General features: G+C 35.4%; 1 protein-coding gene across 1 annotated transcript in view; it reads left to right on the top strand.

Moving 5' to 3' along the window:
- Window positions 1-19,721, top strand: part of LOC120537061 (putative RNA-binding protein Luc7-like 2) — a 51,418-nt gene extending 31,697 nt beyond the window's left edge. Inside the window, exons 7-11 of the mRNA XM_039765677.1 lie at window positions 2,336-2,424; window positions 5,759-5,788; window positions 6,013-6,042; window positions 6,295-6,471; window positions 18,345-19,721. Of these exons, the coding sequence (XP_039621611.1) occupies window positions 2,336-2,424; window positions 5,759-5,788; window positions 6,013-6,042; window positions 6,295-6,471; window positions 18,345-18,483 (465 nt within the window). The 3' untranslated portion in view covers window positions 18,484-19,721. The remainder of the gene's footprint in view (window positions 1-2,335; window positions 2,425-5,758; window positions 5,789-6,012; window positions 6,043-6,294; window positions 6,472-18,344) is intronic.
- The last annotated feature ends 1,411 nt before the right edge of the window (window positions 19,722-21,132 follow it).

Genomic DNA, 21,132 nt, shown 5'->3' with positions numbered 1-21,132 from the left:
TATACCAATCCAGAAGCTTCAGTTTGTATTAACAACATTAATTCAGACTACTTTAAACTAGAACGTGGTACCAGACAAGGATGCCCCTTGTCACCACTACTTTTTGCAATCACCACTGAGCGATTGAGCCAGTGGTAGTTCACTGTCGAAATGCATCAGAGAAGGACTTGAACAGATAATTTCTCTATATGCAGATGATATGGTACTGTATATTTCAGACACACAAAATACTGTGCCTGCATTCCTAACAGCACTTACAGAATTTCAAAAGATTTCTAGTCTCAGAATTAATTTGAATAAAAGTGTGCTCTTTCCAGTGAATTCTCAAGCACACAATATTAAATTGGACACCTTCCCTTTTATCTCACTTTAGCTGGAAAAATTAACATTGTTAAAATGAATATCCTCCCTACGCATCTCTTCTTATTTCAAAACATTCCAATATACATCAATAAATCATTTCTTTAAGAAATTAGATTCAACCATAGCCACATTTGGAATTCAAAACATCCACGTATCCAAAGAGCAACCCTACAAAGGCCAAAGGCAGAAGGTGGCATGGCTGTTACCTAACTTTCAGTTTTATTACTGAGCAGCAAACATACAAACTATAAAAACCTGGATACAAATAGATTAACATATACAGGCTTGGTCCGCAATAGAAATAAAATCCTGCAGTACTTCTTTACATTCCTTGCTTTGTGCCCCAATAAATGCAAGTTATCGCCAATATACTAACAACCCAATTGTGCTTCACTCACTCAGAATGTGGAACCGATGTAGGAAGCATTTTAAGATAGAGAATCTTTTATCTGTGGCACCTCTGCAAGAGAACCACCTTTTTCAACCCTCGCAAACATATGCAGTTTTTAATGTCTGGAAAACATTTGGGACAACGTCTTTGCATCCTATGAAAAATTACACTCCAAATTTAACTTAACAGTAACACACTTCTTTCACTACCTCCAAATTAGAAACTTTGTTAAACAGAACCTGCCCAAATTTCCTCACCTCCCACCTCCCTCTATGCTGGAAAAAATATTGCTCAGTTTCAAGGACTTAGACAGCATTTCTGCCATATATAAAACAATTTTACAGTCCCTCCCTTTCAAAGATCCTAGAGGATAATGGGAAAATTATCTCTCACTCAACATCTCAGAAAAGGAATGGAAGGCAGTAATGCAGAAAATCCACTCAAGCTGCATATGCACAAAGCATACAATTATTCAGCTCAAAATTATATATCTAGCACATATGTCTCATTTAAAATTGTCCAAAATGTTTCCAGGGCAAGATCCAACCTGTGAACGTTCCAATCAAGTTCCAGCCTCATTGGGCCACATGTTTTGGGCCTGCACCAAAGTAACATCATTTTGGACCAAAATTTTTAAATGCCCTTCAAACAGCCTTGGTGTCACAATCCCTCCTAACTCACTAACATCTGTATTTGGTGGACTCCCTGATGGGCTTAAAGTGGAGAAGGACAACCAAACTGTGATTGCCTTTACTACATCTATTGGCATGCAGACTTATTTTGCTCAACTGGAAGAATCCTAACTCTCCTCTTTTAAGTCAGTGGGTAACTGAAGTTCTACTATTTGAAACTGGAAAAATAACATTTTCGAATAAACTTTTAAAGCACTGAGGAAGCAGATTATCTCCCCATTTCTCCATTTATCTTTGTTCACTTATTAATTCATCTATGTATTTATTTTTACTAGCTTTTTCGGGGTGGGCATTGATTTGTGTTCAGTCCTATTTTTGTAAAATTGATCTATTTGTATGGAATGTTGTGTGATTTCAATAAAATCAATAAAATAAAAAAAAAAAAAAAGAATTCAAGTAAGCTTTTAGTTTTACGGATAGCTTTTAATAATGAACATTGTTGAACTTGTTCAGTTCATTTTTGAAAGCCGTTGTTTGTAACCACATGGCTGCTTATTAAATGATGCAGGTATGCACAGATTTTCCATTGCACAGGTTATATTCATAAAGGAAAGAGAGGAAGATCATTACTGGCCAAAATAATTGTTAAAGAACTACTCTGTGTATGTCATTTATGTACAGGTAAATGAAAACTCATTTTAAATAATATTATATAAACTAGTTGAATTTGCCATTCTGCTGTTCTGTAGTGCTGTTATAGTAAGGGTAGCTGCTTATTTTCTTAAATATTTTTCTTTTGAGAAACATTTGTATCTAGCTTTTCTTGTAGTTTACAAATATTGCAATGTTTAAATGCTGATATTTTGATTTCAGAATGTTTTGTGTTTTCTTTTAGTAATTAATTGTATTTTACTCTTATTATTAAGGTGTATTTGTTTTCTTTTATCAGAAAAAAGTGTCAGAAAAGCAGGAGCAGCGTAGTTTGGACAGAATCAGACGCAGAGATGACAGGGAAGAGCGTGAAAAGTTGAAGAGAAGGTAACAGTAATCATTTTCCTATACAGACTTATGTGTATTGCTTTTTCAGTAGGTATTCAGTCATACATATACATGAAACATTATTGTGTGTTGATTTCAAATTCAGCTTGCTTTCTGAATAATGCACATTTTTGTTAATTAAAATATAGAACATTCACAAATGTTTTTGTCAATTAAAATATTAAATATTCACAAATGTAGAATGCATACAGGATTTATCCATTTTTTTTTAAAATGCAAATTAATGCGCCCCACTCACATAAGCTGGTTTCAAATATACCTTTACCCTGTCAATTTTAAAATTTGAAGCTGAAGATAGGGTGGGCTTCTCACTTTTATTAGTTTTGCTTATAATGTGAAGAAGGGCAAAAAAGAAAATTGCAAATCTTGCAATGTCGTGTGAAGAAAATCCAAGGCTTGGAGAAATTTTTTGGCACATCTCACCGTAATTAAATTGATTTTGATTTAGAAGTACCTGAATGTCATTTCCAGTGTACATCATCTTACACTATTACAGCTTTCTGGTTACGCAGCTTGAAAGGACCCATCAAATGTTTTAGCTCCTTCAGAAGGGTAATGACCCTAAATATCAACCCAAAATCACCAAGGAATGATTTCAGAGGAAATGCTTAAAACAAAATGTTGGGTAATTCTGGAGTGTCCAGCAGCAAATTATGATTTGAAAACCTATGATTAGACCTGCAAACTGGTGCATGGTAATAACATTTGTATAGAGTATTTTCTGATACTGAAGTGCAAGTCAGAGTACTTTACAAGTAACAACATACACATTGAAATGGAAAGAAATAGTCTGTAGTGGTTATAGAGGCAAAACATGGTGTCCAATCTGAATATCTCTGCCATGGTGAAATACCAAGGGAGGAGAAGAAAACAAACATTTTAGCCTACACGAATGCTGGAGAACATAAACCACTGGGGGTCCAAGGCCTACCGATCCATTCCGTCTAGGCACTCACCTGGAAAAAAGAGTGTTCTGTCACGTGAAAAAGTAAGTACGCCCTTTTTAACCTAAGTGGACATATCAAGGCTTGATTTTCAGTGAAACCGAATATTTTGATAAGAATGGTATAATTGAAAAAATATTTGAAAAACAGAATTTGCAATATTCAATAGAAAATTAACAGATATGCCATTTCCATCTGTGCAAAATGGAAGAGCAACCTTGAATGTAATAGCTGGAATTGCTGTCTATGGCAGAAACAGTGTTCAGTAGGCATTTCCTGCAACTGTCTACCAGTCTGTGACATCAACTGAGAGAAAGTTTTGAACACACTTCCATGCAGTATTCTTTCAGCTGTACAATATTTGAGGGGTGTCTTGCATGCATGGCCTGTTTCAGATCCCTTCACAATATATCAATTTTGATTGAGTTCAGATACAGGCTTTGATTAGACCATTCCTGAACCCTCAATTTCTTTTCAGTATATTCCTTGGTGGATTTACTGGTATGTTTAGAGTCATTAATATGTTGCATGGTCCACGTTTTGTTGAGCTTCAGCCTCCTGACAGATGGTTTCATATTATCCTGAAGCACCCTCTGGTACAATGAAGAATTCCTAGTGATTGTGATTTTGAGCTACCCAGGCCCTACCAGCATGCTTTACAGTTGGCACCAGACTCTTCTGATCAAACGCTGTATTTGTTTTTTGCCAAACATTTCTTCTGGTACTTTGGCAACTTCTTTCAGCATCTACCATTCTGCTTTTCAGCTGAATGAGATTTTCATCAGTTGCACCTCTTCCGAATTTTAGGTATTAAAGGTAGTAATAAATGAAAGGGTGTTCCTCATGAGAACTTTGCATTTTTTTATTATACAATGGACAGAAAATGTAAGTGTGGCGTAATATTTGTTATTTCACAATTATCAATAGATACCAATTAAAAGAAGGTCAGAGTCTGAGGTATATTTACTTTTTCATGAAAGGAAAGCCTGTACAGAGGGCTTGGTTGGTTGCATTAGTTGACAATATGATTATCATTTTTCTATGTTATTTTGGCTATGTAGTTTTGTCCATAAATGACAGGTACTTTGCTGTTCCTGCAACTTGAGTGGCACAGCCTGTGAAGTGTAGCTGTAAATCCATGCTGTAATCATCACCACTTACTGAGATGGGTAGGTAAATAGTGTGGAGGAATACAAAATTTGTGTTCTGGAATCAAATATTCATTTCTTTACATAATATTAATTCTCTCTCTACTAAACTATTAATTTAAGGGGTTGGACTAGAGCTCTCAAATTCATATCAAATATTGTATTACAGAAATTTCATTGTGTCCTTTAACTTTTCCACGTTTGTACATCACTTCAAAGAACAGCCTGTTACTATTTTGATTGGGTGGACTCTGTCATCATTAATGAAACGTGGTAGAATTCTGTCCAATGAAGAATGAGTAGTCTTGTCCTTTTTAAAGTTGGAGCAAAGTAGAGAAGCAAAGTTCTAATTCTCTTTAGAACTCAGTTTAGTAACCTGGTGCGATTCACAAGGTAGAGAACTGATGCGTTTTGTTTTCTAATTGTGAATTTATACTTTCACATGAACTTTGGCTGTGACTTGAATTATTCTAATGTATACCAGGATTTTTTACATCTCATTTTTAAGGTGCATTTGTTGCCCCCACTGACTAGTATATAGGAGAATTTTTATAAACAGGGGCATTTTGCAAAATGTATAAAATAGTATTTTACATTATCAGAATAGTTAAAGTGACTAATCTCATCAACAGCTGAAAAAATCAAAAATTATGCAGTGTATACATTGTTTCTTTTTATATTAAAATGTCAAAACATACTGGTAAGTAATAAGCAATATGGACCAATCAAAAGAAATCTGCTTATGTCATTGGGACTTAGTGTTTTTGGATGGATGAATTTGATAAAGTCACACACCTATGGGTAAATGTCACTTTTTAGTGTAATTCCATGTTACAATTTCTACATCTATTTTACTAAATGTGTGTAAGTAAAAGTACTAAAATAATGATACATTATTGTTTGCATTACAAAGACCTGTATTTTAGCCATGATCAGGATTGAGAGTAGTAATGAATGCAGTGAGTCTCACCAGCCTCATGGAATTAAAGGATTTCAGTGGCCTCCCCAGGCTGACATCAGAATGCATTTAAAACCAAGGCTGCACAATGACCAGTTAAGGTTGTTGTGAAGAGAGTCCAAGCCCGAGTATGTGTTGAGCGAGAAAAAGGGGAGGAAATAACTAAAGAAGTATGGAATAGGAAGAAGAGGTTTATAAATACTGTATGTGTATAAATGTGTTTATAAGTAAATGTATAAATTAATATTTTTGTATCCCATCAGGACAAGATCCCGCAGTGGAGATCAAAGGAGGTAAAGCCATCCTTCCTTTTTTAATACAATTTTTTCCTCTCCTCCAAATAGACAATTAACTAGTTTTGTATTAAGTTTTAATACCAAGTACAATTATCAAATCAGAGGAGAGCATATATCAGATGCAGCATATACATACAAGTTGCTAAGCACAGGGTAATTTGAGAATGTTTCTTTTATTAGATATCTTTCTATAGAATTGATGTATCTGTATTTTTCCTCAGATCAAAATCACACAGCAAAGATCAAAAAAGGTATATATTGTTTATTTTCATTAAATTATTTTTTTGTTTTTATTTTTATTTATTTATTTTTTGCCATCTCATTTCTCTCTCTTTCTCATTGGACCATACCTTTTTAGGAATTTGTTAAGCAGGATACTTATTGTTATAATATAGAGAAGAGAGTGCATGTGAAATTCTCACTAAGTCAACTTTCACAATAAAATGCAGATATTAGATACATAAAGAAAACAGTCAACTAAGAGCAGATTGTTTCTGTCTCAGGTCTGAGTCGCGTGAGCAACGCAGTTCGCACTCTCATTCCTCTTCATCACGCAGGAAGCATTCACCTCCATCTCGAGAAAGGCATCGCCACAGGCCAAGATCACGATCAGGCAGTCGGAGTCATTCTCATCGTCACACCTCAAGGCACAGTTCAAAAGACAAAAGCAGCCGGAAAAGGTACAGGCATAAATGCTTTACTAATGTTATTTGTGCAAGTTACTAATATAGTTGTTTATATAAACTCGCTATTTAGGTGCATGTGGTTGACTTGTATGCATTTTTTATCACATAGATATAAAGAAGAGAGTATTTTAGAGAAAACAGCACTTTTTTTACAGTAGTGGCTTGCTTTCATTTGACCCAGATAAAATTTGTGAATTTTATTAATCAAAGCTGTATAATTTAAAAAAGTGCTTCTCCCAAGTAGCTTATGCTGGTGTCCAATAAGGCACAAGACCAAATCAAGAACTATATGTCTTCAAACTTAACAAATACTTATAGGAGAAAAGCTGATACTATAATTAAACATGATATTCACATTTTGGCGTATGCAAATAACAGCATGACTACTGTTGAAATCATGTTGGACATATTTAATTTAATTACCAGTTTTCAGCATTATCTTTTTTGATGGGCATATGCTTATTTTTTTCCAAATGCCCAGTGACCTGTACAGGGGAGTATTCAAGTAAACAAAAGCACACATGATAAGACACTGGTAGTAATTGCTATAGATCTGGGGTTGGGGGTGTAGTCATAAAATAAAATGTCTGTCTTTGGCTAATTAGATTAAAAAACCTTCCTTGCTAAAATTGTGTAGCAGTACATACCTAGAATGTGACAAAAAAATCATGAAGTGTTGGCCTATACTTTCCATTAAATGCAGTTCCATCAATTATTTTGTGGTGCTCACTTTTACAAGATTATTATGACTGCCTAAGAGGAAAAGAAACAATACTGCTGATCGCCCTCATCAAAAGTCTAGTGCAGTTCCAAAAGTTGCCAGGTGAGTCACTTCAAAGCAGCAAAAGTTGTGACTGCTAGATTACATTGTGTTTGTAGAGCTACAAATCGGATATATAAGTAACAACATGTTTTTGAGGATTTAATCTTTCAGAAATAACTGTGCTGACAAAAATGCTGTTTGTGTACAGTACAGGCCAAAAGTTTGGACACACCTCCTCATTCAATGTGTTTTCTTTATTTTCATGACCATTTACATTGGTAGATTCTCACTGAAGGCATCAAAACTATGAATGAACACATGTGGAGTTATGTACTTAACAAAAAAAGGTGAAATAACTGAAAACACGTTTTATATTCTAGTTTCTTCAAAATAGCCACCCTTTGCTCTGATTACTGCTTTGCACACTCTTGGCATTCTCTCGATGAGCTTCAACAGGTAGTCATCTGAAATGGTTTTCACTTTACAGGTGTGCCTTATCAGGGTTATTTAGTGGAATTTCTTGCTTTATCAATGGGGTTGGGACCAGCAGATGTGTTGTGCAGAAGTCAGGTTAGTTGGACGATCATTTATTTTTCAACAGGACAGTGACCCCAAACACAACTCCATACTGTGTAAGGGCTATTTGACCAAGAAGGAGAGTGATGGAGTGCTGTAAATGGTCATGAAAATAAAGAAAACACATTGAATGAGGAGGTGTGTCCAAACTTTTGGCCTGTACTGTATATGTGATCACTAGCATTCCAAGCACACACTCTTTGTACAAGTCATGTTTTAAATGTTTTAGTGCCGGTGATGTTTTGAACTGGTGACAAGGTGACACAGTGTCCAGCATTTTGGCATCATGGACCCATTTGGCTAGGTTTCAGGGTAGTCAAAGTGTAAGGGTAATTTTACATGGCTGGTTGATGTGTTTCTGTAAGTGTGCCCTATGATGGACTAACATACAATTCAGATTTGGATATTGCATTCCATTCAATTAATAGGTTTAATGAATTGGTGACGCTTTATTGTGTTGGTGTAAAAGGTTATGAGTCTATATATGATCTTGATGCAGTGGTTTGTCATGGGCTGATAATATCTGGCTAAGATAAGAGACTCTCCATGCCTCCATTAGGCAATAATATAATCAGTGTTTCCTATAGAAATCTGATACAGCGCCATACCACCCACAAAGTCGCTATCTTGAACATTTTCATTATAATTTAATGTTTGAATTAATTAAAAAAAGTGTAGTAGAATATGTATTTTTAAAATCAATTACTTAAAGGTTACCGTCATATGAAAAAGTTTGGGAACCCCTCTTAATTCTTTGGATTTTTGTTTATCATTGGCTGTGCTTTCAAAGTAGCAACTTCCTTTTAATATATGACATGCCTTATGAAAACAGTAGTATTTCAGCAGTTACATTAAGTTTATTGGATTAACAGAAAATATGCTTTATGCATCATAACAAAATTAGACAGGTGCATAAATTTGGGCAGCCCAACAGAGATATTACATCAATACTTAGTTGAGCCTCCTTTTGCAAATATAACAGCCCCTAGACGTCTTCTATAGCCTTTGATGAGTGTGTGGATTCTGGATGGAGGTATTTTTGACCATTCTTCCATACAAAATCTCTCCAGTTCAGTTAAATGTGATGGCTGCCAAGCATGGACAGCCTGCTTCAGATCATCCAATAGATTTTCGATGATAGTCAAGTCAGGGGACTGTGACAGCAATTCCAGAACATTGTACTTCTCCCTCTGCATGAATGCCTTTGTAGATTTAAAATTGTGTTTTGGGTCATTGTCTTGTTGGAATATCCAACCTCTGCGTAACTTTAAATTTGTGAATAATGCTTGAACATCTCTCTATTATAAAAAGAAATCCTGGAATGCAAAAACAAGGCGACAATACGTGATTTTCTTGGAAGTTCTCGAAAGACATTTAATAGACCCGCGAGACAACAGAGTCTTGCCACGGAGCGTCTCGCGGGGACTGTAAACATGAGACTTGGTGCCAAGAGACTGTCCCAGAGCTGTCTCGCAGGGACGTGGAACATGAGATTCTTGCAAGACATGCCCTACTTACAACAGATATCATATAAGAGCACATTCATCAAAAACCAGTCAGTCGTGTAAAAGCACATAGTGCACACACATCCTGTGCTCTCAACACATATAAAGCGTATAAGGGCAATACGGAGAATAGAGGCCCAAAGGCGTTGGAGAGAAAAAAAGGCAGATAAGAGATTATGAAAGCAGTGGAATTCGAAAGGCTCAAACAAACGATGGCACGATACACATGCAGAGAAAGGTACAGAATATGAAACCAGTAAAATTTGAAAGTATTGCAGTGTCCCAGCCAGGTTGTGGTATTTTTAGTTTTAAGTGACTTTTCAGTCCGATTGAGGGAGGGCTGATTACAGCACGGAAAACTGATAGCGGGGTATTGATTGATGCGGTAAGGGGAGCGGGGATGAGGAATTGGAGAGTGTGCTAGAAAGTAGTGTTTGGGGTTTGAAGTCAGCGATTGTTCAAGTAAATCTTTTGTGACACTTTATCATGTCAGTCGCTACAGTATCAAAGAAAAGATAGAAAAGATTGCATAACTGCAAAACAAAAGGTGATTAATCATCAGAACCAGGTGTAACTGAAAAAAGAGCAGGACAAATCGAGGTCGGAAATAAAAGGCAAAGAGTAGAGTCTGTTCGCTTCATTCTTATGTACAAAACGTGGATTTACACAATAATAGACCATACGCTATGAGAATCTGTGGTCAAGCAACAGTTAAAGCAAGGACAAGTTGAATTTCAAAGAATACACAATTCGGTCATGTGTATATTTATGATCACAGAGAAGCGATGCAAATTTTAACAGGCCAAAAGAAAGGTAATGTATATATTCCGCAAATAACATTACACACCAAAGGACATCATGATATGCCTTTCGTGTTAAAATGTTTACAGTTTACTGTGAGAATAGCTTTTGCTATGACAGTCACAGGGACAAACATTAGAAAAAGTCGGATTATTTATTAGAGAAACAGAAACAATATTCACTCACGGGCAGTTATACGTTGCATTGTCACAGTGTGTCTCCAGAAAATACTGTTTTTAATGAAGCTTTAAAGTAAAAGTGCAAATAATGAAATTGAAACAATTCCAAAGAAAAAAAAAATTAAAATTGTATATCCAATTAACCAAACACAGGGGTTGGTGAGCGAAGCGAGCAGGGGGCAAAGCCCCCTAGTTATCCTGAAGAATTTGTTGATATTGGGTTGAATTCATCTGACCCTCAACTTTAACAAGGGCCCTAGTCCCTGAACTAGCCACACAGCCCCACAGCATGATGGAACCTCCATCAAATTTGGCAGTAGGTAGCAGTTGTTTTTCTTGGAATGTGGTGTTCTTCTTCCTCCATGCAAAGTGCTTTTTGTTATGACCAAATAACTCAATTTTTGTCTCATCAGTCCAGAGCACTTTCTTCAAAAAATTAATCTGGCTTGTCTAAATGAGCATTTGCATACAACAAGCAACTCTGTTTGTGGCATGAGTGCAGAAAGGGCTTTTTTCTCTTCACCCTGCCATGCAGATGTTCTTTGTGCAAGTTTCGCTGAATTGTAGATCGATGTACACCATCTGCAGCAAGATGTTCTTGCAGGTCTTTGGACGTGATCTGTGGGTTGTCTGTAACCATTATCACAATCCTGCGCTTATGCTGCTCCTGAATTTTTCTTGAACTGCCAGACCTGGGTTTAACAGCAACTGTGCCTGTGGCCTTCTCTTTCCTGATTACATTCCTTACAGTTAAAACTGACAGTTTAAACCTCTGAGATAGCTTTTTGCAGCCTTCCCCTAAACCATGATACCGAACAATCTTTGTTTTCAGATCTTTTGAGAGTTGCTTTGAGGATCCCATGCTCTTTGAGGAGAGTCAAAGGGAAGCACAACTTGCAACTGACCACCTTAAATACCTTTTCTCGTGATTGGACACACCTGTCTATGAAGTTCGAGGCTTAAGAAGCTAATCCAACTAATTTGGTGTTGCAAGTAATCATATTGAGCAGTTACCTGCATTCAAATCAGCAAAATTACAAGGGTACCCAAATTTTTGCACAGCCAGGTTTTCACATTTGATTTAATTTCATACAACTAAATACTGCTTCACTAAAAATCTTTGTTCAGAAAATAACCCAGTACTCAGATGTTCCTAGGAAATGAAAGACATACCACTGTTATCTTTTTGTTGAAAGTAGAGTAAATTATTATGCAGGCTGAGAGGGGTTCCCAAACTTTTTCATATGACTGTATAATGATTATTACTATTTTGCATACTGCTAATCTGGGTTATTTTAATAAACAAAAAAATGTAACTTTACAAGTTATGTCAACAGTTATAATAAGCAAAAAAATAAGTGGAAATAATATAATAAATATATATATATATATATATATATATATATATATATATATATATATATATATATATACTGCTCAAAAGAATTAAAGGAACACTTTTTAATCAGAGTATAGCATAAAGTCAGTGAAACTTATGGGATATTAATCTGGTCAGGTAAGTAGCAGAGGGGTTGTTAATCAGTTCCAGCTGCTGTGGTGTTAATGAAATTAACAACAGATGCACAAGAGGGGCAACAATGAGATGACCCCCAAAACAGAAATGGTTTAACAGGTGGAGGCCACTGACATTTTTCCCTCCTCATCTTTTCTGACTGTTCCTTCACTAGTTTTGCATTTGGCTACAGTCAGTGTCACTACTGGTAGCATGAGGCGATACCTGGACCCTACAGAGGTTGAACAGGTAGTCCAACTTCTCCAGGATGGCACATCAATACGTGTCATTGCCAGAAGGTTTGCTGTGTCTCCTGCACAGTCTCAAGGGCATGGAGGAGATTCTAGGAGACAAGCAGTTACTCTAGGAGAGCTGGAGAGGGCCATAGAAGGTCCATAACCCATCAGCAGGACCAGTATCTGCTCCTTTGGGCAAGGAGGAACAGGATGAGCACTGCCAGAGCCCTACAAAATGACCTCCAGCAGGCCACTGGTGTGAATGTCTCTGACCAAACAACCAGAAAGACTTCATGAGTGTGACCCAAGGGCCCCATGTCCTCTAATGGGCCCTGAGCTCACTGCCCAGCAGCATGCAACTCGATTGGCATTCGCCATAGAATACCAGAATTGGCAGATGCACCACTGGTGCCCTGTGCTTTTTACAGATGAGAGCAGGTTTACCCTGAGCACGTGACAGAAGTGAAAGGGTCTGGAGAAGCCATGGAGAACATTATGCTGCCTGTAACATCATTCAGCATGAGCAGTTTGGTGGTGGGTTAATGATTGTCTGGGGCATATCCATGGAGGGTCACACAGACCGCTACAGGCTTGACAAAGGCACCTTGGCTGCCATTAGGTATCAGGATGAAATCCTTGGACCCATTGTCAGACCCTATGCTGGTACAGTGGCTCCTGGTACACGACAATTCCTGGCCTCATGTGGTGAGATTATGCAGGCAGTTCCTGGAGGATGAAGGAATTGATACCAATAAAACACCTCTGGGACATTATGTTTTGGTCCATCCAGTGCCACCAGGTTGCACCTCAGACTGTCCAGGAGCTCAGTGATGCCCTGGTCCAGATCTGGGAGGAGATCCCCCACAACACCATTTGTCATCTCATTAGAAGCATGCACCGATGTTGTCAGACATGTATACAAGAACACAGGGGCCATACAAAGTGCTGCGTATAATTTTGAGTTGCTGCAATTAAATTTTGGCAAAATGGACTAGCCTGCCACATAATTTTTTCACTCTGATTTTTGGGGCGTCTTTGAATTCAGGGCTCTGTAGGTTGATCATTTTCATTTCCATCAAACGATGTGGCATCCTTTCGTTCCTAACACATTACCCAGTCTATATCAGTATAGATATCCAGGAGGATTTCTTTTTCCCATTGAGATCTGATGTGTTTTCAAAGTGTTCCTTTAATTTTTTTGAGCAGTTTATATATAATATATATTTGTATATGCATTATATAAACAAAACTGAATGACTAACTCATCAACAAAAAAACTATTTCCTAGTCATAAAGCTGAAATTTGGCAAGATGCTACCTCTAATGTTGTAGGTTATCTGCTAAGAAAGGACATTCGATACATCATTATTAGGGATATAAACCCCTTACAATATAAAATGTATATACCCTGAAATCTCAAAAACACATTTATTTAATTGAAATTTGGTGATGTTATAGAAAAAAGAACATTAGCCAGCACATTTTGTTTGTTTTATTTGCCAGTATTTGTTTGTAGTAATGTTACAGTGAGTGAGGTATTTTTAGGTATCATGTCCTTTTTCCATCTAAGAACATAGAAATGGGGCTTGCATTTCATGTAAATGAACACTACCAGCAACCAGGCTGAGGTTATAATCGTGGAAAATTAGGGCTGGTGCTTTATGCAAATGAGCGCTGCTACTCGAAGCAAAGTGAAAGGAAGAAAGTTCAGCTAAGCTCTCAGAAGACAATTTTAGCAATTCTATTCTTTCGGCATCTTCATATTCCTCACAATGTGGAATAAAATTAATACAAATTCAGGCCAGATTGATTTGTCAAGTACACTTAAGTACATATGCTTTAAACAGTGGGTTAGGGGCTGATGGTCCCTTGGTAGTAAAATACATGCAGTATTGCGGAAAGCTGGAGTGTCCCATTTGAAGTCAAGTCTGTGATATGCAGCAACACTGTAATTCACAAAGCAAAAACCGTGAAATGCTGTTATGCTTACCTGCCCACTTTAAGCCTTGCTACAGCACAAGCCAGGAGTGTCAGCATGCCTTAGTAAATTTAAACAGTTGTGCATCACTGTTCGATTTGGACTGAACATAGAGGAGGTGAGCGTTGTTCATGATTCACCGTATTAATTTTTTTCACCTGGTCTTTTTTAATACAGTTCTTAAAATGTTCAATTCATTCCATGGGCTATATAAATGTGCCACCTGTAAAGGTCAATGATGTATAATATACTGTAGGTTAAATAAATATATAATAATAGGTTAAATTAAACCATGATTCCATGTGTATTGCTTTTGAGCTAAATCCTCCAAAACGTTGTAACAGTACAAGATTACAGATCAAAGCTTTATATTCAAATTTGATTGAAGTTACAGTTTTTATAAGATGTGTATTACAGGATGAAATTTGATTTATACCCCAAATTCCCATTTTTCCTACTGATTAATTATTCAAAATAATATAGTTCAATGTAAAATTCTGTTTTCCAATGACTACCAACATAAGACACTAAAAACAATAAAATGATGTGATGCACAAATGTTCTACTGATGGCAATTTTATGTAGCATATTCAAGAGTAAGGAGCTCCTGTGAACTAATAATATTAGCCCTGGTATAAAAAGTAACAAATATTGCATACAGAAAAATACTTACTGATGCATCTAATTAAATGATGGCACTATAACTGAGGCCCCATTGTCTTAGGAAAGTTTTTTTCCGTAGTTTTCAATAAAAATAATAGGCTTCCTAAATAAAGATTTAAATGTCACTGTGATGACACACAGCAACTATGCAACAGAGCAAAATGCAACTGCATTCTTTATTTGCAAATGAACAGTGTCTTCCCTTCTTTCTTGTAATGGAGACACCTCATGTACAATAAATACATCACCAAGGTTTTAATAGGCATTGTGATAGCATGTTATACAGTCGTCATTTCAGACCAGCCTGCTTGAAACTGCATACCATGAAAAAGTTTCATCGCTATCTGAACATGAAGCTGTAATGTAATATATATGCCTTCAGGAGATCAATATAAAGTAAAAAAAAAAAAATAAATAAAGATGACAGCCCTTAACTGATATATATATAGGTAGTCCTTGGGCTGGCCTATTTCTGCTTGTGCTGCCACAATCCAATAATGGATAAGACTGTTTTGTAAAATAGAATGAGATACGTTGGGTATGAAAGTTTTGTGTGGAGACATAATTATTTCCTGTTCATGATATTTAGCTTAGCAAATCACTTGTTTTGAGGGTCTGCACTATAATGAACGAGTAGCTTGACTGGTTTATCATTGAGATTCAGGGTGATTCTTGTGGAAATCTGGTTATCAGGTTGGCAGCCATATAATCATATTTATGAGTGGTAAGGATCTAGAAACTATTTAAATAGCATATGTTACTCTGTGTAAATCTTTCTTATTGAGCATTTATGGTTTATTAGCCAGGAGCCTTGTTTATAAAGCAAACCTGAAGAAATTAAAATGCTGGAAGAAGAAGGCAAAAACAAAACAAACTTCTTTGTCTGGACAAATGATGATGTATGAATCATAAAGCAAGTAGAAATTTGCCAAATCCCTGGGAAATACAGACTGAAACTCCTGCCAAATTAAATATAGCAGAATATTCAAGTGTTTCAAGGGGTAGCACCCATCAACTGATGCAAATAAATATTAGGAAAGGTCTGTCCCCACAGACAATATGACCTAACATGGGGTACACGTGAATTCTGTGCCTGATCACAAACGCCTGTGTTTTCTAAAAGCTCAGATTTCACACCACTACACGAGACCCAATGTTTCTAAATTTGTACACTTTGGAGCAAAAGAGAAGCATAATTCCTCTCGCACTTGGTGCTGTCTTTTTCAAAAAGTGCCAATGTGAGAGACTCCATGATCTGATCTGAGGCATGATTCATGATTTGTTGTTAAAACAAGTATGAGTGTTTTAAACTAACTGATTTCTTCTGTTTTGTTAGTGCAAATCCTATTTTTTTTTTTTTTTTTTGCTATCACCAGTTTTACTTCTAGAAATTAAATACAATTATTTATAAACCAAAAGTTTACTCTTATTATTTTTCTAACAATAAATGCTTTGAAACTGAAGATATGTTCCACTTTTTCCCACTTCCTTTTAATGGAGCTCTGTAGCATCTTTAACAGACTTGTCACAGAGGCTTAGGCTGTTAATGCCTCTGCTGGGCTTGTTAGTCACAGTTTCACAGTTTTTCTTTGGGGATGGGAAAGGGATTGGTCTTCTTAGTGACATCATGATGAAAACTTGAAGAGCATTATGTTCAACATGGCTGATTTTAATGGTGTAGTAATAAACTATGTTTAGTAACGAATAAATAACAGATTTGAAAATAAAACCGAGAACAAAGAGAGCTAAAAATTGTTGTTTTTGAAAGAAAATGTCTAGCATGCTTTTTATAACTCTCATTCAACTTAGACCCTAAAACTACACCGGTACTATTCATTTAAAAGTCACCTGGTTTCTGCAAGTTCAGCCTCCAATATAAAATAGAAGGAAAACACTTCAAATGAAAAGTAATCATAATTACAAAGAAAATGTCATATGGATTGAATAGAAATTGTTGATTTGAAATGTAGTAAAATTGCCCAGGATTCACATATTTTCCAATTTCCTTTTGAAATTGTGACTTACGGTTGAGTTTGTGCTTTTTACACTCTGTTATTTTTTTTTTTATCTTTTTGCTTTTAACAGCCTTTTTCTTAACTCTCCATCTGGGCTAGTGTTTTAATATGGTTTAAAGGATATATTCAGTATTTTTCAGGTTGGAAGTTGTTTTCTTCACAATCATCCTATGTGTTAATTTGCCACATGAAACTTTGTTCTAAATTGAAACATTTTTTAATAATGAAAAACTCCTAGCCCGCTCTTGTGCTTTAAAATGGAAGTAAAAGGTGTTGGTATCCAAACATGAAAACAAAAGACTTAAAATTACCAAATACTTTTTCAAGTGTGGTATTGAGCATTGATCCTCACATTGAGATTGTGTGCAAATTGTAAAACAATGTATCCATGTGGTTTTAGAATGGAAAAAAATAAAAAGCAATACATTAGTTTGAGAATCACCTGTTTTAACAAGAGACTTATTTTTCTTTTTTGTAGCAGTCTTTAGCCTCAGGGGTGCAGTTTTCTCCAAACATATTCACTAATAACGCTCAATACATAAATACACAGAGGAATTTGTTAACTCCATGCAGACTCTGATACTGTGAGGCAGGAATGACAGCTGTGTGCTACCACTCTTCCTATACTAAAGAATCTGTACTAAACTTAATAAACCTTGACGTGATTAATACTAAATGTATGCCTTTAATGTTTTTAGTTCATGTAACTTGATTCGAAAAGCACATTCCCAAAGTACAGGCATAATGCTTTTGAATTGAAGAACTGTTTCGTCCTGTAATTCACTGGTCAAGAATCCTGTGTTCAGTTCAAAAGAACTTTATTATGCAGTTTTCATGTTTGAGGTTTCCATAAGTATATTTTACCAAAAAATGCATGGATTTTGCATGGTTTAAATATACAAATTGATACCATAAATGCAGATTGTGTGACATGAGTTATGCAAGATTTTTTTTTTTCTTTTTTCTGTGGACATTTTCTTTACATCATTTGCTGTTGTCTAGTGTTGGTCACTATTGGGTCACATTCTGTTAAAATATTTTTATGTACTTTCTCTAGGAAAGCATAAAATTATAAGAAATTCTGAGCCACCACTACAAACTACATGGAATAAGTAACATTTAAAAAAATACAAACTTTAGGCAGAGTATTCCTTTAAGCATGAGAAAAGTAATGAAATGTGCCTGTGCTGTATTTATTGTCTCTCTAGCAATGAATTTGCTTTGCGATTTTCTGATTTCTGACGTGATTTGGACACTTTCAGGTGCCTCTTTTTTGACAGTTTGTCTGAAACTTTTCTTTTCAAACAGCTATGAACATTTTTTAAAATAATAGTTGCAACTTTAATACAGCTAGTGTGTATTTAAGGAATTTTTCCTCTTTTTAGGAAATGGTGTAACACCAGTCTTATTCCACTGCTTAGGGTAAATGTTAACTCGGAGCATGAGATCTGGCTTAGTCCGTACAAGTATTGTGATAGTGTATGCATAGAATAGGCTCCAACTGACTATAAATATGTTTAGTCAAAAATCTTACATCTTTCATTTTTAATCACAGCAACCTTTAATTGATGAATTATTCTAGACTTTGAAACTCATGATGAGTGGTCTCAATATGACTTGTTTTGTTATTTAAATTAGGTCCTCCAAGGATCGTTCGCCTCGGGAAAAAGACAGGCATTCAAAGGACAAGTCACAGGACCGCCGTGAGAGGAAACGATCTTGTAGCAGCACAAATGGCAAGTCCAGTTCTGAAGAGAGAGAGGCAGGTGAAATTTAAGGAAACATGAATACTTGCAAATCTGCATTCCAAAAAGTAAAAGCCTCCTAGTGGACTGTTTGACAGGTTGGGTTCAGAAAAATTTCTTGACAGAAGTAATTTACGGTAAGAGTACTCTTCTCTGGAGATGTGATTGAGTGTAAAGACTGGCTATTAACCAGAATTAGCCTAAGACTTTTGTTTTTTGTTTGTTTTGGTAAGACTGTTATTTGGGCTGACGTTCATTTATTTGAACCACCTTATCTTTCTCTTGCCTTGGCACATCACACTTATTTCAAGGCTACCTGTCAACAAGCAAGTGATTTCTTCAGCTATTGCTGTCAGCAACACCATTTATACTAACCAGCTGCTGGCAGTCAGACACATACTGCTGCAAAAGCAAACATCTTTACAGTGCTTTTTCAGGCATTTTATTATTTAAATTGCAAAGTAGTTGAGAAAGGAGTGTGAATTTTTGGGTAAACTAGGAATGATTTGCATTCTGTTTGACACCATAATTGCCTTTCCCCAAGAATTTGAGTCCAAAGTTTTCAACTAGTTAAAAATTAGCATTTTTGTAATTAGTCAGAAAAATTGTTTTGGTAAGATCAATATTATATTTTCTCATATTTAAAAATGATACAGTACAGTACTCAATTATTTTGAGCCATTTATTTAAAAAGTTATCATTAAAGTCATCCAAATTGTTTTGTGTGTGTGTTTTTTTTTTGGTGCAATAATGTTTACTAGGAGATACTATGCTCATTTAGACCATAGATATTAACATTGCTATGTATGGTTTTTGTCCTTATTTTTAAAGCAACATTTGGGTATGAACTCTAATCATTTTACTGTTTTGTCTAAATTTCAAATTATATATATTTTTTATATAAATAATTTTTGATCTGTTCATTATTATTTAAATACCCCTTTCCAGTGCAGTTTAACTTCCCAAAATATAGAATTTTGGTTCTGGTTTCATACTAATGTTATGAAAATTAATACAAAAATATTTTTAATTGTATAATGGAAGGATTTTGAGTTTTTATAGTAACAGATGGCTGGCTGATTTAGCACAATATTTAAAAGGGTGTCTGTTGCTCTGTTGCACAGGAATTTTATCACTACATCACTACCCACAAATTACAGTACAGTTTTCCAAATTTTGGCCCTGTCCTTAATTAAATAAAAAAAGAGATGTTTAATAATATAAGTTACTGAGCCCAAATAAGTAAAACTTGCACTTAAAAAAAAAAAAATCAAGTTTCCTTATACTCCTTATTTTAATTCAAAATATTACAAATTTAAGAAAGGTTCCATTCATTATTTGTTTTTCTTTGAAAGGTACATTTAAATATTAAATACGTTTTTTTTTTATATCTTGGAATTAGTGAAAATTTTACTTAAGAAGTTATGTTTATGTTCCAGCTTGTTTATACAGTAGACTTATGACATTTACTGTGGTACATTTATTTACTGCATTTTGTATTTTTGTTTTCAAGTTGCACTGTAATTTTCTGTAATAAAATTAATTGCTCAGTTCTGTCTTCTTTCTGAGTTTTCTTTAACTTTGTGTAATAATATTTAAGCAGAAAAGATACACTGCAGTTATAGGCATATTCACATTACAGATTAGAATCTATCAGTGGCATTTAAACCAGTTAGCATCTTAGTGCAAACAGTCCAGATCAAAATGTTCTCCTTGTACACATTTACCACCACTCACAACCCAGTGCCATCTCTGTCACTGCTTCTCTTTTCCAGAAGCAGATCGAGTTATATGTTAAGGTGGGAGCAGAGATCCATGTAGCTATCAGGAAAAGTAATATTGTAGTAGCATATGTGTTTGGATCCATGCTACTTCGTATTTTGCTTAATTAGTTTTCTGTTTCACATCCATGATGGTGTTTATGTTATGATTCTAGTACACCATAAAAACAGTAATCAAAATACAATCATATAAATAAAACAAATGTGGCATTTGACTACTTCTGCTTACCAACATTTTCTTTGAGACAAAAAAACAACAATAATTGTGTGCCCACAGTCTTCTTACACTATATCCAAAGTTTGTGCTCTGTTTACTGCGATATATACTTTAATGTGTGAACACTGTCGACCTGGGGGGTATTTCGCTAGTAAGCCTTGTTTAAATGAAGAAGTAGAGCTTATTTAAGCTTTGGTAACTGAACCAAATAAGCATCATCTCCTTAGCAGGCTAAAGATGAAGCTTAGCAGTGTGTTGTGGATTGGGAGTTCATAAAACTCCCATTTAATGAGAAAATAAAAAAACCTCAAGAGAAAGGATTTTTTAGCATATGTAATGCTCCTGAATTCTAGGTGAAATTAGTGTTGTATTCTAGGAGCCAAACCTTTTAAGTCAATGTTAATGGTAAATTCCCATATATTTTTGTTTAATTGGAATTGAATGTTGGTTTCACATAGCAACATAGATAACAGAAGATTCTATTTTGCTCCTTATAAGCTAACTTGTTAATAGAATAACATTAATTATGTGCTATATTCCTATATTTAAACAATAGAATAATCTCAGGTTGTAGTCAGACAACTGGAAAGAAACATGAACTTTTAGACAAACAGGTATAAAGGCATATAGTTGTCTAACCATTTGCTTTAGTATTACATTGCCTACATACTGTCCTCGTGTTT

This window comes from Polypterus senegalus, chromosome 10 (genome assembly GCF_016835505.1).
Source record: "Polypterus senegalus isolate Bchr_013 chromosome 10, ASM1683550v1, whole genome shotgun sequence".
NCBI lineage: Eukaryota > Metazoa > Chordata > Cladistia > Polypteriformes > Polypteridae > Polypterus > Polypterus senegalus.
This window is presented reverse-complemented; position numbering and strand designations above follow the sequence as displayed.